The following is a 17,500-nucleotide window of genomic DNA, read 5'->3' as shown; positions in this document are numbered from 1 at the left end:
CGATGAATTGTCACACAAATAATTGTGATTTTATTCCGCTATCATAGCCTACGCTTATATAAGGTGTATAACAATGCATATCACAGAAGAGCTTTCTATTGAGGTTGGACATAATAAATTGGGCCCATGGTGGAGGTCGTGTAAATGAGTCGTATTCAATATGAATTATGCCGATTATGCCGTTAATTCAATCCTCGGCGATTATTTTCTGCTCGAGAGCAAAAGACTCTCTCGCCGTCTCTCTCACTCTCGTTCGCCCACTCGCGACCGCTGACTCCTGAGTCATTTAAAGGATTTGCGAGTCGTGCGTCACCGCCAGAGACACAATTGGTTTCGGCGTGCAGGAGCTAAAGCCCGGAAAAGGGGGTGGGCAGGGGGTGGGGGGGGGGGGGGGGCAGAAGGGGACGGTACGGAGGCGGGTGGGAAACCTGGGCGGAGGTGCTGTTGAGTTTCTCCAGGCCGTTCTCGAGCCGCTCCATCTTGGAGGAGAGGTCCTTGCTCTTCTGCTCCAGCAGGCTGCGGTAGAGCTTGATCTTCTCCAGGAAGGACTTGGGGGTGGTGTAGTTGTAGCGTCGCTCGTTGGCCAGGTAGTCCTTGGACGTCTCGTTGACGCTGACGTGGACGAACGCCATGAACTTGCTGACGGAGTCCTTCACGGCGGGCTGTAAATCGATGGAGGAGAAGGTTACGGAACGTGTCGTTTTTTTCCAGCGGGATGAAGAGGATAAAAAGAGTGTGTTGGCAGTCAGGGCTGAAAGACGGAGCAGCTCCGTGTATGTTAAACCTCGATTTCCATACAAATAACCATTGTTTCAAGTCCTTTCATTGGGGAAATGTTGACGACGGCATCCGTTTAATATTCCCGTCGGACTTTCAGGCTTTGATCAGACTTTCAAATTTTGTATGTGTTTTTGCTTGACATGAATTTATTTATTTTATTATCTCAGGAATAGCCTCTCAATCTAATTAGGGCCACACAGCTGATCCTCAGTCTGGCTACTATCTTGGTGTCTCGGTGCATGACATTTAGAATTATATTTTCAGAGTGTGAGTGAAGAACATCATTTAAGTGGGTGGCTCGATCCATCCGTGTGTGTGCGCGTGCGTCTGCGCGTGTGTGCGTGTGTGTGTGTGTGTGTGTGTGTGTGTGTGTGTGTGTGTGTGTGTGTGTGTGTGCACGCGCTGTTCTCACGTCGATATTCTCCACCTCCTGGAGGAACCTCAGGCTGACGGACTCCAGTGCTTCCTGCGGCCACTCGTGGAACCAGTCGATGGCGGTGCAGTTGACCACGGAAGGGAACTTCCTGCCGCGGACCCTCAATTTGCTGCCGACCGGCGAGAAGCATAGAGCCACCTGCAACGCACGCACGCACACACACACATACACACACAGGAAGGCAAGGTTCAGGACACAAAAGCAACCCTCTGAACCCAATATATCCAAATTAGTACGACAGACTCTAATTCAGCCAAAACCAAAAAAACAAAAAACAAAGAGCACCTCAACTAAATACATTTATTTTCTTTTTCTTTTTAAGCAAAACCTCAAGGAGAATTCGGGTCGCAAAAACCATTTGAATTTAATAGGAGCAGTGATGCAATTGCCGTTCCAATCAACGATTATGAACGGCCGAGAGGCGTGTGGAAGAACCTTGAATAAATTATTATTTCCACCTACAAAACTAAGCAAACAATCCCTCTGGCAAGTCTTGTTTTTTTTTTTTGTAACTCTGTGGTTAGTTGGAGACCGAGAGAGATTCATATTTGCTCTATTTTTCTGCGTAAAAGCCTCGCTTACCACCGAGCGCGCCGCCTTTTGAGAGGAGAGCCGAAATAACGTCACCCGTTTCCCGGCCTCCGCGTTGAGAAAAAATAGATAAATAAAAACCCTCGCAAAAAAGTTGTAAAATGCCCCGCGTCTTTTTCCGGACACTGAGACCCGGCGACCCTGAGCGGGGATGAAGCGGGCGACGAAAAAACGGGCGGATTGGGCGCTGAGAGTTTGTGCCGGACCATCCGTCTACCTCACACCTATGTGATTGCAATTATTCTCTGGTAAAGTGTCCATAGAGAGGAGAGCGAGAGAGAGGGTGGAGGGGGGCTGTGGGGACCTTCTCATCCATTTATTCCCTCTACTCCAGGGGAAGTGTGTGTATGTATGTATGGTAGGTGTGTGTGTGTGTGTGTGTGTGTGTGTGTGGGGGGGGTGGTTAGGTCATAATAATGATAGCTTAAAGTAACCGCCCACACACCCCTAAATCCTGCAGGTATTCTTCACCTCTCCCTGGGGAGAACCACTCGTTGGCATGTGGGTGAAATAATCTCCAGTTCGGCGCTGGAGCTTCTCCCCGTACCGGTGATTTGTTCTGCGGCCACGTGCCCCGTACTCCCTCCCGAAAATTGATACAGGTGTTCATCTTAGAAAGTGCCACGGAAAAATAAATTGCCTGGGGACGGGGGTTGGGGAGGGGATGTATGTTCAGCGTGTCGTCAAGTCGAGCCGCCGCCCGTTTTTTCCCCCCCTGTTTTCGTTGTTTGGAATCGTAAATTTTAGAGCGCGGCGGCATGCAGACAGCTTCTCGGGAGCGGGCGGGCGGGTTCCCCGCTCGCTGATTTGTTTTGCAGTTGTGTTGCTCCACCTTGAGCTGCAGGCGAACCCTGTCGATGAAGAACTTCCAGCAGTTCTCCCGCGTGTCGATCAGCCCCGTGGACCGCACCTCCGCTCGCACGCCGCCGATGATGTTCTCCATCTCGTCGTCGGGGAAAAGGTCGGGAATCTCTCCTGAAAAGGCGCCGTGTACATCATCCACATCAGAGACAAGAATGACGACCCTTTTATTTTGTCATAATGTGAATTTTTACATTTTATGTATTTTATTGTATAATTTTTTGTGATTGATTATCTTTAGGTTTATTGTCTTGTTCATCGTTTTTTTTTTTGTTCTTTATTGTTTTTTTGGTTTATCTCATATTGTCTTTCAATTTTTTAAGGTTTATTGCTGACTTGCATTTTTTTTACTTTATTATTATTGCCTATTGTTTTGATGTGAGCTGCTGTGACATCACAATTTCCCTCCAGGGGCGAATGGATGGACGGACGGATGGATGCACGGATGGACTGATGGATGGACGGATAGATGGATGGATGGACGGATGCATCCATCTATCTCAGAACAAGCCCGTTGAAAAGCGGTCGCGAGGTTCGCACGTCTGGGCTCCCCAAAAAATATAATTTAAGTAGACCATAAAAAAAAGTTGGCGTGTTCCCGTCTTGTGAGAAGTCTGAGATGGAAAGCCGACATTGTTCTCTGCGGCGGGAGCTGGTTGCGGTGCAAAAGGGAGGTGTCGACAGCGTGGCTGACAGACCTGGGTCACACCCAGAAACCATGCTACTGTTCCGATCTGCTAACATAACAGTCACAAGCTCACAAGAACAAGGATAGGTGTTAGGGGGCTGCAGGGTCGGCTTGAAAAGCTCATAAAAGTTTTCCAATCTGAATTCTAATTTCGTACCAGATTCTATTAGATAAATACAATCCAACAAATTCAACTCGATTAAATCCGACGCCATGAAGGGCCGTACAATAGAAACCGGCTAATAGGGATTCCCAAAAGATTCACGGGGCCCGGGTTTCACCTGATGCCAACAAATCGTTGATCAGAACGAGGAATTTCTCGTCCGCCACCTGAGCATCAGTCATCAGGAAGACGGTGCCAATGTTTTTCAGGCCTGCTTTGATGTAGAGCGCCGCCAGGTCGTTCTGGGAAAGAGAGGGGGAGGGAGGGGGAGGGAGGGGGAGAGAGAGAGAGAGAAACGTAGTCAGAGCTGGCGATCAGAAGCGCCAAAGCATTGAAACATCCCAACATCCATCACACTGTGGGGGGGTCTTTGTCTTGGGGTTTGGTGTTTGCTCTATTGTACTGTATGTTTGCGCCCGGAATCAAAGCAAAAACCCCTATCTGTCCTAAATTCCCAATTCGACCTAACGACCACACCTCTCCGACTCGCACTAATAAAGACACTTTTTTTTGTCGCCGTCACAATATTTCCCCCAGATGAAAATCTGCCGGCAGTCACTGTGAGTTATGGCCCCCTGGCGAGACCTTTCCACTTACATATCATCATTAATGTTTGACAGGCGGCAGACCCTGCGTTCTGGGGACCAAATATCAGTTTCTGTGTGTGTGTGTGTGTGTGTGTGTGTGTATGTGTGTGTGTGGCACCTTAAGGTCCTGGATGCCATAACCTTTCCTTAAGGTGATCTGGAACACTTCCAGGTTGGAGATGAACGCGGCCAATCGCGTGAGGCTCTGCTTGCCGCTCCCGCCCACGCCCACCAGCAGAGCGTTGCCACGGGGAGACTCCAGGATGCGGTTGATACGGCAACTAAGAGAAGATGAGATATACGATATGAGATATGATGTAGGTAATACTAAATGACGATGAGCAAGACAATTAATCAGAGACCAGATACTATCAGTTTGCACACAATAACTGAATGTAAATGACGGATCACTTTGTTTGACCAAATTCAATCGTAAAGCCAGAATGTCTAATTTGTCATCCATAATCCCTCTCTCTCTCTATAAAGACACACACACACACGCACACGTACAGATGCTTTACATTGAAATCAGACTTGAGCTCCTACCGCACGTCGTCCTCTTTGAATACAAATGTCTTGTTGATGCTCCTGTTCATGTACCATGCACCGTTCATGTCTCTACATTATATTTATACACCCTTTGTATTTGCTGCCCCCCATATGGATGATAGAATACCCTGGCGATGACATTTCTTCTGCGGGTAAACACCTTCCTTGTACCTTGAAATTACACCCAGTACCCACATACACCCAGTCTTCATCTGAATCCTGTTCTCTCTTTTTTTTTTTTTTTTCGACTAAATGCCATTTTTGTCAGCCTGTTTCTACATATGTTATCTCGATTTTGTATGGACGGCAGGCCTTTTTATTTATTTTTTTATTCTGTTATCGCTATTTCAAGGCTGACAGAAAGAAACGGAGACGCCTCACGGCCATGCAGGGTATCAACAAGGCACGGCTGATGTAACCTTCCAGGAACAGCCCTGGAACTTATTTTCCATCTGTCCAATAAAACTTTCCATCTATTCCCCCTTGGCCTCCCAAATAAAAAAGAAAAAGAAAAAGAAAAAAAAGAAACCCCGCCCCGCCTCCACCCACATGTGAGCCATGGCGTCCTCGAACAGCACGAGGTTGAGGGCGGCGTTGACCTCGTTGTAGCCGTCCAGGAACTCCATCAGGATCCGGTGCAGGCTGCTCCAGGACTCCACGCCGGCGTAGCGGGGCTCGCCGGCTCCGGCGGCAAAGTGGCAGTACAGGTTTGCCTCCCTGGTCTGCTGCAGGGTTTCTTCCGCGTCCTCGAGAAGGACGGACCAACACAAAGACGGGTTGAGTCACACGCAAATGCAGAAATGCACACACACACACACACACACACAAACACACACACACACACACACACAGAAATACACGCTCCCGCATGCACACGCCCATAAATATTCCTTCCAGCAGAACGCGAGCTTTTGGCCTAAACAGTCTGGACAAGGACACAGCTGAACATCCGGCACAGTGCGTGACCTGGTTCATTTTTTTTTTTGTACCCTGGCATTTCAAAACTGTTGGCCCCCGAACGGTTCCAACAAAGAGCCGGTGGATTTCGTGTAAGGGACTGTCTGTTTTTTTTTTGTATTTGTTTTTTTTCCCCGCACCCTCTGTGCAGGAATGGATAACGGAGATTTCTGACATTTGGTTTCCGGGACCCTTGTTATAAATGTTATATATCTTCTTATTTTTATTTTTTTGGTTTATTGGGTCAGATCGCTTTTCTTATTGCGATGCAGGGCGCTCTCCGGGGGACGTCCCTCCGTCAAGCACGGCTTGTTTACATGTAAAAATGACAGGAAAACATGAGCATATTGCTCTGCGGTGCCAGAGCGCACTGTCAGTAGTTTACTAAAGGTGCCAGCGCTGAATAATGCATAGTGCTGCTCTGGAGGAGAGCTCCACTCTTTCTCTCTCCTCCGTCAATTCTTTTTGCCACTTTGTCTCTCTCTCTCTCTCTCTCTCCACTTCTCAGTGTCTACCTCGCTCTCTCTCAATTCAATTTCAATAAAAAAATAACCTTAAATTGTAATTGTGAACATTTTTAATGTTGCAGTTAAATATATAGATGGATGTGTATGTAATATGTGAAAATATACTGTATACATACAGTTAAGTGGGGGATAAATGCTGTTCAAAATATTTGTACACATAAGTAGATATGACCTAAAATAAAAATGGCAAAAATTGAAACATGTTAAAAAAATCTCCCTCTCTGCCTCGCTTATACGATGCTGTCCGGTTTCTCTGCTGTGGCATGACTAGTGTGTACTGTACGCGCTACAGCCGATGGGGGAAAGGGTGTGGGTGGAGGTGGGGGTGGGTTGGGGGTGGAGGAGGAGGGGGAGCAGCGGTTAGAAAACCGTTAAAATGTTTTCCAATTTACTGGGCTGATGGCGCAGGGCTCTGACAGCCAGACCCCCACCACCACCCCCAGCCCCAGCCACACACACACACACACACACACACACACACACACACACACACACACACACAGACGCGCGCACACACAAACCGCGTATTAGTATTCCCTCCATCCCTCGCTCCCGCCCGCTTGCTCCTCTATCCGACTTTCTCCCTCTTTCTTCTCCTCTTTCTCCTCAGCCCCCGAGGATGCACCGGGCCCAGACAAAGAGCAGGCAGCCCCTAATGATTTTTTTTTTTTTCTCTTTACACCCACTCGGCTTTCTTGCATTTCTCAGATGAACCGGGGCAGGAAAAAAAAAAAAAAGTCTCCTCACATTGTAGAACTTTTTGGCCATTTCCTCCTGGAGAGCGTCGAAGGCCTGGAAGTCCTGCTCGTCCACCAGCTTGTCCCGGTAGACCCTGCTGGACTCGTGCAGGTAGATCCTCAGCAGGTTGGCGGGGGTCTTCAGGCACTCGGGGGTGCAGAACAGGACGCCCTGAGTGAGAGGTGCGGGAGGAAATGGAAGGAAGCCTCACTCCATTTGTACCCTATTACCGGGCCGTTTCAGGGGGGGGGGCGGGGAGGACTTGAGAAATAACGGCCGCACTTTCTCCCCTCGGTGTCTGGGAAATTATCCCGCGCAGAAATAACACGCTCCCCTTGAACGTCGATGGGAGAGTGCTGAATACGAGGGGTGGGGGGATGAATAAAAGAAAACGATTAATGAAAGTATCCTGCAGTCGTGTAACACTGGTGGATAAAACCCCCCCCCCCCAAAAAAAAAAACGGTTTACATCGCAGATCAAACGTTTCCGTCGGGAGACTGTTTGTGCGGTGGGTCTTTGATTGAATACGTCTGCGTCCTCCGACTGCGAGCGCTTCTACAATGAAGAGATTAAAGCTGAACGCAACAACAACAACAACAGAAAAGATAACCACCGTCTTTGAGCGGGGAAGGTTGTTTTTTTTTGGGGGGGGGGGGGTTTTGTTGTTTTTTTTTTGCGAAAAATCGATGATTAATGTGTCTCGATAGAAAGCCTCTCATACTCTGCAATATTATTATTATTATTATTATTATTATTATTCTCTTTTTGGGTGCCGGTCCAGGCTGTGGACCCGAGGCAGAGTTTGGTGAAAGCAGATGCTGTGTATTCCCAGAACTTATTCTAATCAACAGCAAAAAAAAAAAAATCATTGCCGCAGGGGGGGCACAGCCAGCCAAATGTGATCCGTCTGCATACCAGAGCCCCCGTGAATATGACAATTGTTGCGTAATGAAGCAGATGGGAAGTGTGATTTAGTGTGTGTGTGTGTGTGTGCGCGCGTGTGCATACGCCAAACCTAAATTGAGTGTATAGAATTCAAAAGTCGATCTGTGCCAAGGTTATCGTCGCTCTCCAGAGGATCTTCAAGAAGTGACACCGACACGTTGGTTTTCTACTTTTTTTAAACGTATTTTTGCCACTGTATCCCCCATTTCTCTTGTCTCAGTCTCATATTTTAACCGTGTTGTTTGCTGAACGCCGGAGCTCGTCGCAAAACAGTGATCAGAGCAGTCGAAATTAGTGGCATCAGCTGTCGGTTGCCACTACTGATTGATAATGATCGATATAATTAGAACCCATATTTCAAACTCAAACGAGAGATATCGGGAAAGGGGAAACATATTAATTCACAGAAATGCATATGTTTTGCAAAACACCGCAATTGCCAGCATCTTCCACTGAAATTTGAGTTGTTTTCGTATTTTCGTTTGAGTTTGTCGTGTTTTAAGTCGTTTGAACTGTTTTGTTTGAGCGTTTGTTCACTGAGGCGGGCTGAATTAGGGCAACTGTCACTGTTTTGCCATTTATCGACTTGAGTAAATCTTTGCACACGCCATAACACAACTTCAGGCAACGATCCCCCTCGTCTCTCTAGATCAGGGGTCTCAAACTCGCGGCCCGCGGGACGATATTTTGTGGCCCCCTACATGACATCAAAGTTTAGTGTTAGTGCGGCCCGCGCGTTTTTCTCACACGCACCTTTTTGCCGAGTCGTTGCGCGAGTCGTTGCCCTGGGCATTTTTTTATTTTTTTAACTTTTAAGGGGTACCATAGCTCAGGCTCGTGACAGCTTCCGGTGGTGTTTGTTGACAAGTTAGCCAACGCGTGAGCCACTTGGTTGAAACGTGATTCCGGAGTGACAATAAGTGGAAGGAAAATATATCCTGTCACCCAGTGCAAGGTACAGAGGACTTATGAAGTGGGCGGACTTAACAAGAGTAATGAGTGACCTAATAAAGACAGCATAGTGTTGCAATAGGCAAGGGAAAAGAAGTTGTACTTTTTTTTTGCAATACTTGAAACCCTTTCTTTGTGGAATACTTGACGCGGCCCAGCCTCACCCAGACTCCCAGGGAAGTTCAGTTTGAGACCCCTGCTCTAGACCTTCCTCTCCCAGCCGACGGCCATGCCCAGGTGAGCAGAGAGCGCCCGGTGGGGGGGGTTGCCTTATTTGACTCCTACGAAAAGGGGGATTGGTGAAGCCTGTCCGTCGGCACGGCTGCGCGGTCTTGAGACTCCCCCGCCCGCCCTGACAGCTTCTCCGAGCCCCGAACGACGCCTCGTTCCCCCCGCTCGCTAACAAATGACTACGCGGAACACGTCAGGCAGACGTAAAGCCCAGGCTGCGGTCTCGGTCTCGCTCTCGTTCTCGAACACACTCTCTCGCTCTCTCTTTCTCTCTCTCTCTCTCTCTACCGCTCCCTCACCTGTTTCCTCGACATTGCTCCATCCATCTTCCCCCCCATGCCCTTGCCGCCCCCCGCTGCGCTTTGGAGGAGCTCATTTAGGGGGAGAAGACAGGCCGCTGATATGTCCGACGGTTATGGCAGAGAATGGACATCGGCTAACTATCTGAGGGGAGAGCGGAGAGGAATGAAGCAGAGCGAGCTCTCTGACAACACGCTCCCGCTCAGACGCCAAAGTGTTTGTCTTGTCCTATTAGTTGGATTTAGCTGCCGAAGTTCACTTACGACTAATGGAACATCTCCCGGGCCTTATGATTGGCCGGCACTCGGAGAAAAGAGCATTTTGAGAGGTCGGGGGAGGACAGAAATTTTTGAGGTGCGGCTGAAATTAAAAAAAAAAAACAAAACGAGCGAGACGGAGGGAGAGAAGGAGGAGGAGAGAGAACAGAGAGGAAATGAGATTTAGCCTCCGAGAGGCAAAATCCCTGACGGCGGCGGCCAGACGGCGAGAAAGGGCAAATAAAAGAAGTTTGGGGACTGTAAAAAAAAAGAAAAAAAAAAAAAAAAGGAAAAAGGAAAGACGCCGGCGCTTTGCCTTGATAAAATGCCTTCCAATGCTGATGAACAAAAAATAAAAAGAAATAAAAAAGAAGTCGCCTCGAAAGCGCGGCCTTGAGAGCCGTCTTGGCGGAGCCCATTGCCAACCCCTTTCACAAGGCTCTGGCAGAGCGCGACGCGGCGGCGCTCGCGCGGAGCCACTTCCGAGCCTCCCGGGATCGCCTCGTTGGGAGTTGACGATAATGAGCCGGTCGGTCGCCGCCCCCTCCGTGGCCGAATCCCAGGTTTAGCCTTTTAAATGCAGAGCGCACCGTTCACCGCCGTCCCAATTATTTCAGCCGAGGCAAACGTCTTGAGCAGCCGTGTATCCTATTGACAGTGAAACGAGGAAAACAGGATTCGCGGCGGCCTCAAAGACGTTGAGATCGAGGGGAAATAAATAAATAAACGAATGAAATCAGCTTTTGTTTCCGGAGATTACACGAAGGTCTTTTTGTTCCTGTCACGTCGTAGACTCTCCTGCCTTCCGAAGAGAGCAGAGGCATAAAAGCGCGAGAAGGTTTAAGATTTACCGGGACCGGCTGTGGGACCCGCAAAGAGGCTCATTGCTGCCCGGTCGAGGCGTTGAAAAAACAAGGGACGTGTGAGAAAGAAATTGGGAGGGAGGGAATTAGTTAGAAAGAAATGGCAGAATTAGAGAAAACTTGAAGAAATGGCCGGGCTCATCTTGAGTCCCGCTCCTCGCCTCCCTCCCCTTGTTTGTTGTTTTCGGGGTTTTTTTTTATCTCTATACATTTTTTTCTTTGGTGCCGTTTCCACAGACAGTCGGGCAGCCACGGGGCAGCGAGAGCCGACTACAACATTTTTGACACCGTTCCCCTCTCTCTGTAGCCATCTTGACGTGCAGCGAGGCTGCCTAGATCCTTAAAAAAGACACACACACACACACACACACACACACACACACACACACACACACAAAAACTGTACTTTTACTGTGAGCTTCAAAGTGCTCCGGGCGGTGACGGGAGCGATCAAGGGCCGCCCGGATAATTCAACAGGGTCGTTGAGGCTGGAGCCTCGAGTCGGTAATTATACCTCCTCAAGTCCACGAGACCCCGAGTCCACGGTCCCTAGCCGGCAAAGGTTAGACGTGAAACCTACTCATTATTATTGCAAAAAAAAAAAAAAAAACATTTGTCATGTCGGAAATGAGGCAAACAAGGAAAGCTTTAACCGAGCCAATCGTTTGACGTCCGTATCTTCTTATCTTACTGTTACGGTGCACTTTGAGAAACGAAACAATGAAAGTTCCCAGAGTTTTGCTTTTTTAAGTCTCCGGGATGGAGTTTTGAGAAGAAGAGAAAAAAAAAAAAGTTTCCTTCTATGCTTGAGTGATTTAAGGCATTAATTAAGCATCGGAGTGTGCTAAATGAGGGGGTCTCGCCCTCCACGAAATCAGGGAGGATTTTGACAGAAAAAAAAATCACCCTGAAAAGCTTTTCCCCTTGATGGCTTTTGCGCGCCGATATTATATCCATTTAAATACATTGAATCATTTACTAAAACCCATGAAAACCTCAAATCCATTCTTTTTTCCTTTCTTTTTTTTTTATCCGTTACGCTTATTTCTGACTTTTTTTGTGGCTCTGGCGCCAAGCCTCTTAAATCAATAATCATTTAGATGAGAAATTAGTGACAGAACCTTGACTCTCTCCACCATGGGGAGCAAAGTGGCATGGAAACACCCCAAGCAAATCAAATCACAACAACTAACGAGGGCTGGGCGGGCGGTGAAACGAGAGTGAATAACCATCTTTTTATATTTTGGGGCTCACTCGATGAGTGCTGGATACAAAAGCGACCGGCCGGACTTCAGGAGGTCGTGCATCGTTCGGTCACCTGGAAGACGTTGGAGAGGTCCCGGAGGTTAAAGATGTAGTGGAACTTGACGGCGGTGGGTAGGAAGGTGGAGGCGATGCGCTGGTGCAGCGCCAGGGCCAGCTGGACGGCTGTGGGGGCGCTCTTCTGCAGCAGGGCGCTGAAGCCGTCGCCCTTCAGGTGTTGTGAGAGGATGGAGGTGTAGATGGTGCCCAGGGCCTCCACCCCGGGAAAGGACAGGGCGAAGACCGAGAAGTGGCGCTGTTGAGGGCGACACAAGACGGCGGGCGTTAAAGGAAACGCTGGAGGGTTTGCGGATAAGTGCGCAAACGCACCGCCTACGCAGTACGGCCGACCGCCACCCGTCCGGTGGTACATACTAAACGTGTGCTCCTACGTTCCGGTGGAGGTCACACCCCTGACTCCACCGGGGAGCAGATGTGGTTCGCAGGATGACGTCCGCCTTTGGCGAACAACGCAACAAAAATCACAAGCAAACACTGTTGCCGCTGTTGGCGAGCAATGTGTCATCTGTGAACCAATCCCAAAACCCATTCTTTAGAAACGAATACGTTCCGCCACTCACCGGAGATTGGTTAAATTCAACTGCCGTGATGGGGCGGAGGAGATTTGTATACTTTAAGGGATGACATTAAATTTAAAAAATCATAATAATTGGAGGTATATACGGCAGACACTCTATGAGTTTCCTGCTGGTGCTTGCCGTAGCGCCCCATCGCTGAAACGTGCGGTACTTCAACTGGAGCTCGCGTTGTGAGTCTCCAGGCGACGCGTTTTTTTCCCCGAGCGCCATGACACGCAGAACCTCGGGTGTCCGCATACTTCCGGAGTGTGTCGTCCCCCCCACCCCCCGCCCTGACAAAGCGAGACCCCGCTCGGGGTCAAACTCCGGCACCTGCAAGCGAGGGTTGATGGTGAAGCTGCCGGCGGTGGGGTTCATGCAGGACACATACTGCGTGTTGTTGACTTCCTTCAAGACCAGCTTAGCCCGGTCGTACCTGCGAGGGAGCACCACACAGACACACACACACGAGTGCACAAACAGGAAAAAAAAAATTAAATCGTTATTCGGCGGCCCAACACACACCCTTGTGCACGAACGCAGCCCCCCCCCCCGACATTCTTTGGCCGACACGCCTGCTTCAGCTCTGGCTTAAGCCGACGTGGATTGGTAACATCCTCCTTCCTCTCAATTTCATACCTGAGGTGCTCCCAGTGTATCTCTAATGGGGCGGCTCTGCCTAAATCAGCCCGCCTGTGTCTAAGGCACCGGAACCGTGTCCAGAATGCCCCCCTCGCCGAGTCAGGGAGCCGAGTGACGGAATACTCTGGAGGCGAGGTCGCGCGAAAAAAAAAAAACAAACCCCGGCTCCACTACCGCAGGAGCCGACGGTGGACATTCCTTAACAGTCGTGTTATTGATCGCACCGGGTGGAGAGGGAAGTCGTACGGCAGGCGTCTGGGTTCTGAAATTAAGTGGCTTCTATTTGGAATGGCACGACTGCTTTATTAAACTGGCGAACTAATGCAGAGTTACTATTTTCTTGCCTCGCTGATCCTCATTTTAGGGGGGGTTTTTCCGACGATATGTTTCCGCAAACATGATTTCAATTTAAATTGTATCTTTTAAAGCAAAGATTCCACAACATGGGGTGCGAAGAGATTGCGTGGGGAGGGGGGCGAGGAGGTCTTGGAAGAGCGGAGGAATGTTTCTGCATAGTCAAATATTGGTTCAAAGTGTTATAAATTTAAAAAAAACAAAAAACAAAAAAAAAACATGACTTTATATTCTAATGTATCACACGGCCTACCACCTCGCGCTCTCTAACATAAAAATAGATCTAATTCAGGCAAAGCCGGCGCCAACCACGAATAAACCCATGGGGGAAAAAAATGTACGTCAATCGCATTTTCTTTTAATAGAGGGGTCTCAGATTGAATCAGGATCGATCCCTGAGGAAAACAATGGTCGGGAGCCACCGCTGTAAAGAATTGCCTTAAATGTCAAGAGACCCAACGTCGTGGTGCCCCGTTACGTCGAGCACCAGCAGTGTGTGCGCATGTACTCTCACCAGTGGTTGTAGTCCATGTGCTGGCGTATGAGCGTGTGGGGCTGCACCGTGCCGTACGCGTCCACCTCGGGCATGTTCATGTCATCTATGAAGTAGATGAGTCTTCTGCTGCCAGGGGGGCCGTAGTTGCGTCCGGCCTTCTTCTCCAAGGGCTTCTCCAGCACGGCTAGCGGGTAGAAGGGTGCAAACGCGGTGCGGAGGGCCAAGCACGCAAGTCATTGTTTATACGGATTTTTTTTACAAAGTAAAAACAGAATCTCTCGCACTCGCACACGGTACCTACCCTGGAGCATAGCGGAGGTGGTGTAATAATTAAAAGGGACATTTTTGATCATGTAATTATCCTGGTCCAGGGATCCCAGTTTGTCTCCAACCAACACTGACTTTCCGGTCCCAGCATTCCCCACGAGCATGACGGGCCGGCAGCGCTCAAGCAGCCGATCCATGAAGTAACGCACTCGGATCGTCTCTGTGGTGTGGACCAAACACGCCTACACACACGCGCAGGCACGCACACACGCACGCACGCACCCAAACACACACACACACACACACACACACACACACACAAGTAAACAGGGGTCAGAAGATTTGTCCATGCGGAAATTTCTTAAAGCCACACTGAGCGAAATTCTGTCTCGACCAATCGTGAAGGGGATAACAACATGCCATTTTAGGTTAAAAATGATCCGCACCTTCCTCTTCCCCTGAACCTCTCTGTCACTCTGCCTCCCCGTGTCCATCAGATACTACAATATGTGTGGACTGGAGGGGCCAATGTGATTGAAAATCTCAAAAGAAATCAGATAGGAAGTCCCAGAATCTGTGGAGGATCTGTGATACGGGCCAGCCTTTGTCAAAAATGTTTTTGAATGAAGGGAATAGAAAGAAACTGCCTGACCTAAGGGAGCTGACATTTTGTTCTATTCTGAGGAAGGCAGTATCCCAATCCCTTCAGCACAATAGCACAATATGTTTCGACACTTTTCATCATCAGGTTAAAATCTTAGTGAACTCTTCTGTAAATCAAACTTCACTAAAATATTTTAAAAATAAAAATATATATATCAAAAAATATCAAAAATAAGCTTGAACCTGTAGCGGCATATCTGCATCCATTTCGAACTTGGGCACCATTTTGGACCAGGGCTCAAACTTCTTCGTTTCGGGGTCAATGTAGTAATCAAACACGGTGCCATGGGATGGAAACTTGACGGTTTTGAAATCAGTGATCCACCACTTGCTGAACTCCGTCCTGTAATCCACCAGCTACACGCACACACACAGACAGACACACAGACAGACACACACACACACACACACACACACACACACACAGACACACACACACACACACACACACACACACACACAAACACACGCACACATACACACACAAACACACGCACACATAGAGAAACACAGGGGGTAGAGGTGGGAAACGGATAAGGAGGAGGGTCCATGTCAATACTCCATAATGACTTCCTCTCTACTCTTCTCCCTTTACAGCTATAGATCCATGCGCATGATTTATCTGAGTGGTGCGAACACAAGCCAGTCGACAAATAAATCGCACAACAGAGATACGCCCCCCCTGACACTCACTGGATGGAAAATGAGAGATGGCAGTTCCGTTCGTCCTTCCGTCGGCCTGTCTCGGTTAGACGGAAGAGACAGGGAGAGGCCTCATCACCTGGTGCTTCCTCTCTTTGCGCCCCATCAGCACCCGCCCAAAACGCCCCGACAACCCACACCCACACACATCCCTCACTGTCTCCGTTATCCACTCTTTTATCTTGCAGTTCCACAGTCAATGAAGCCACTCAGTATTTAAATGCGCCAGGGATGGGAAAATAAAGTGGAGTACATTTGAAGCAGGTGGAGGGGAGTTCCATCCCCCGTTATTTAAGTGGACAGGCTGCTTATTGTAAAGTGCTAACTGGATTGCTTAGCAACAACGTGCACCGGCTCAAATCACCACACCACACAACAACCCCGCACCCCCCCAGACCCCATCCCACCTCATATTTAAATTCAGACAGCCTGCTGTTGTTTCGGATTGTGCTGGAGAGTCTTAGAGTCCACTGCATTTTCAGATGGAGATCTCCCCTTTGAAAATAACTTTCAAATGACTTTTTTGCTCGTAGAGCCGGAGAGTTTTATAACAACTGGTGGTGCGAGGAGAGTGCTGCGGCACCACCGTAATGCGGAGAATATTTTTGAACTGTGCTGTGGGAAAATGAAAGCCTTTGATTGAGTTCCGTCTCAACCCGATTCCCTGTTTCCGTCCTCCCTCCCCTTCCGAAGCCACACAGTAAGCACATTTGCGAAGCCTGATGGCTTATACAGTACCTGGTCCTGAAACATGGCCCCTCCAAAGGCCCAGATAGCTGCAAAGACAAAGTAGAGCTCGTAGAGCTCGTTGGCACAGTCTGGAGGGGTGTTTTCTGGTGTCAGCAGACACTCCAGCAGGTAACACAGCATCTGGACCATACTCTGCTCTGGAATAGGGATGATCTTCTTAAACCTGGAAACAAAAACGTGACGCAAGCATTATAACAGACTCGTGCTTCGCATGTTGCTTCCTTCAGTCCTGGCAGAGCAGTCTAAATACCAAGAACGTGACTAGGCCAGAGCTGAAGGACGACTCTTGCCTCACCTTGACCTGAGGGTATCCAGGGAGGGGGGCAGGTACTTGTCAAAGAGTATGGTCAGGTTGGCCTTCTCCGATTGGACCGCCCTCCCGTCAATCCAGCTAGACACGGGAGGGTTCCAGCCAAGATCCGCTGGGTTTATATACAGGATGCCTTGAAAGAGTCAATCAACGCTTAGATGGAACATTGTGGTTAACTGTAATGAGCCATTTTAATAGAAATTACTTAAATGTTCACAGCAATGGGGCTGACTGTCCGAGATTAAGATGATAAAGGAAAAAAGGGATTGTGTGTGCAAGCGGTACCTGCTCTGGACACGGTAGCCGGGGTAGCTGTGCGAAGGTGACTGATCTCAAACACCAGCCTCATACTGGGGTTCAGGGGGATGCGCTCATTGCTGGCAAGGGTCAAAACCTACAGAGCAACAAATGAAGTAGTGAAAAACATAGCAGGCTTGTATGGCCTAGCAGAAAACATAAACAGAGCGAAGGTTCCACCCCATGATGTGCACACCTTGTTGTCGTCCATGACAGTGTTGAGAGACTCGATCCACATGGGGTCGATGTCACCATCCAAAACAATCCACTTGGGCCCGGAGTGATTGAGGTTAGCTAGGTCACGCAATATACAAGAGAACAGCCCTGGAGAAATACAGATTTGAGTTTCACTGCAGATAGAACATAGATTTTAGCTGCGCATCACTTTTGTTTCCTAATTAAACACCAATCACCATCTTTCCATTCTCTGGTCGATGGGTTGATGATGCCAAACAGCTCGTCGTTGGTCACGGCCTTGGGGTTAAGGTCCGTCCACACAGGCCGGCGCTTCATGTTCTGATAGGTTCTCTGGAGTGACCTCATCACTTGGCTCTTCCCAGTGCCTGCGTTACCCACCACGAACACGGAGTGGCGCACTGCCAGCAACTCCTCCAACTGCACCACCTGGCAAGGAGCGAGACGAGACAAAGGGAAAGGGATCTGGGTTTGACTGTGTGCACATTATATAGAGCAGGCGTTCCTGACTGACTGACT

The 17,500-nt window shown here is 48.9% G+C and overlaps 1 protein-coding gene across 1 annotated transcript in view; it reads right to left on the bottom strand.

Moving 5' to 3' along the window:
* Positions 1-17,500, bottom strand: part of dnah9 (dynein, axonemal, heavy chain 9) — a gene marked incomplete at both ends in the record, with an annotated part of 94,962 nt that overhangs the window by 46,646 nt on the left and 30,816 nt on the right. Inside the window, 17 exons of the mRNA XM_080020903.1 lie at positions 429-662; positions 1,193-1,354; positions 2,640-2,782; positions 3,638-3,761; positions 4,225-4,387; positions 5,205-5,401; positions 6,887-7,048; positions 11,744-11,983; positions 12,639-12,741; positions 13,816-13,981; positions 14,099-14,306; positions 14,911-15,084; positions 16,168-16,342; positions 16,475-16,622; positions 16,775-16,883; positions 16,983-17,110; positions 17,200-17,410. Of these exons, the coding sequence (XP_079877029.1) occupies positions 429-662; positions 1,193-1,354; positions 2,640-2,782; positions 3,638-3,761; positions 4,225-4,387; positions 5,205-5,401; positions 6,887-7,048; positions 11,744-11,983; positions 12,639-12,741; positions 13,816-13,981; positions 14,099-14,306; positions 14,911-15,084; positions 16,168-16,342; positions 16,475-16,622; positions 16,775-16,883; positions 16,983-17,110; positions 17,200-17,410 (2,847 nt within the window). The remainder of the gene's footprint in view (positions 1-428; positions 663-1,192; positions 1,355-2,639; positions 2,783-3,637; positions 3,762-4,224; positions 4,388-5,204; positions 5,402-6,886; positions 7,049-11,743; positions 11,984-12,638; positions 12,742-13,815; positions 13,982-14,098; positions 14,307-14,910; positions 15,085-16,167; positions 16,343-16,474; positions 16,623-16,774; positions 16,884-16,982; positions 17,111-17,199; positions 17,411-17,500) is intronic.

This window comes from Zeus faber (genome assembly GCF_960531495.2).
Source record: "Zeus faber genome assembly, chromosome: 20".
In the NCBI taxonomy this organism is placed as follows: Eukaryota; Metazoa; Chordata; class Actinopteri; order Zeiformes; family Zeidae; genus Zeus; species Zeus faber.
The sequence above is the reverse complement of the archived record's forward strand: the minus strand, read 5'-3'. Positions and strand labels throughout refer to the sequence as shown.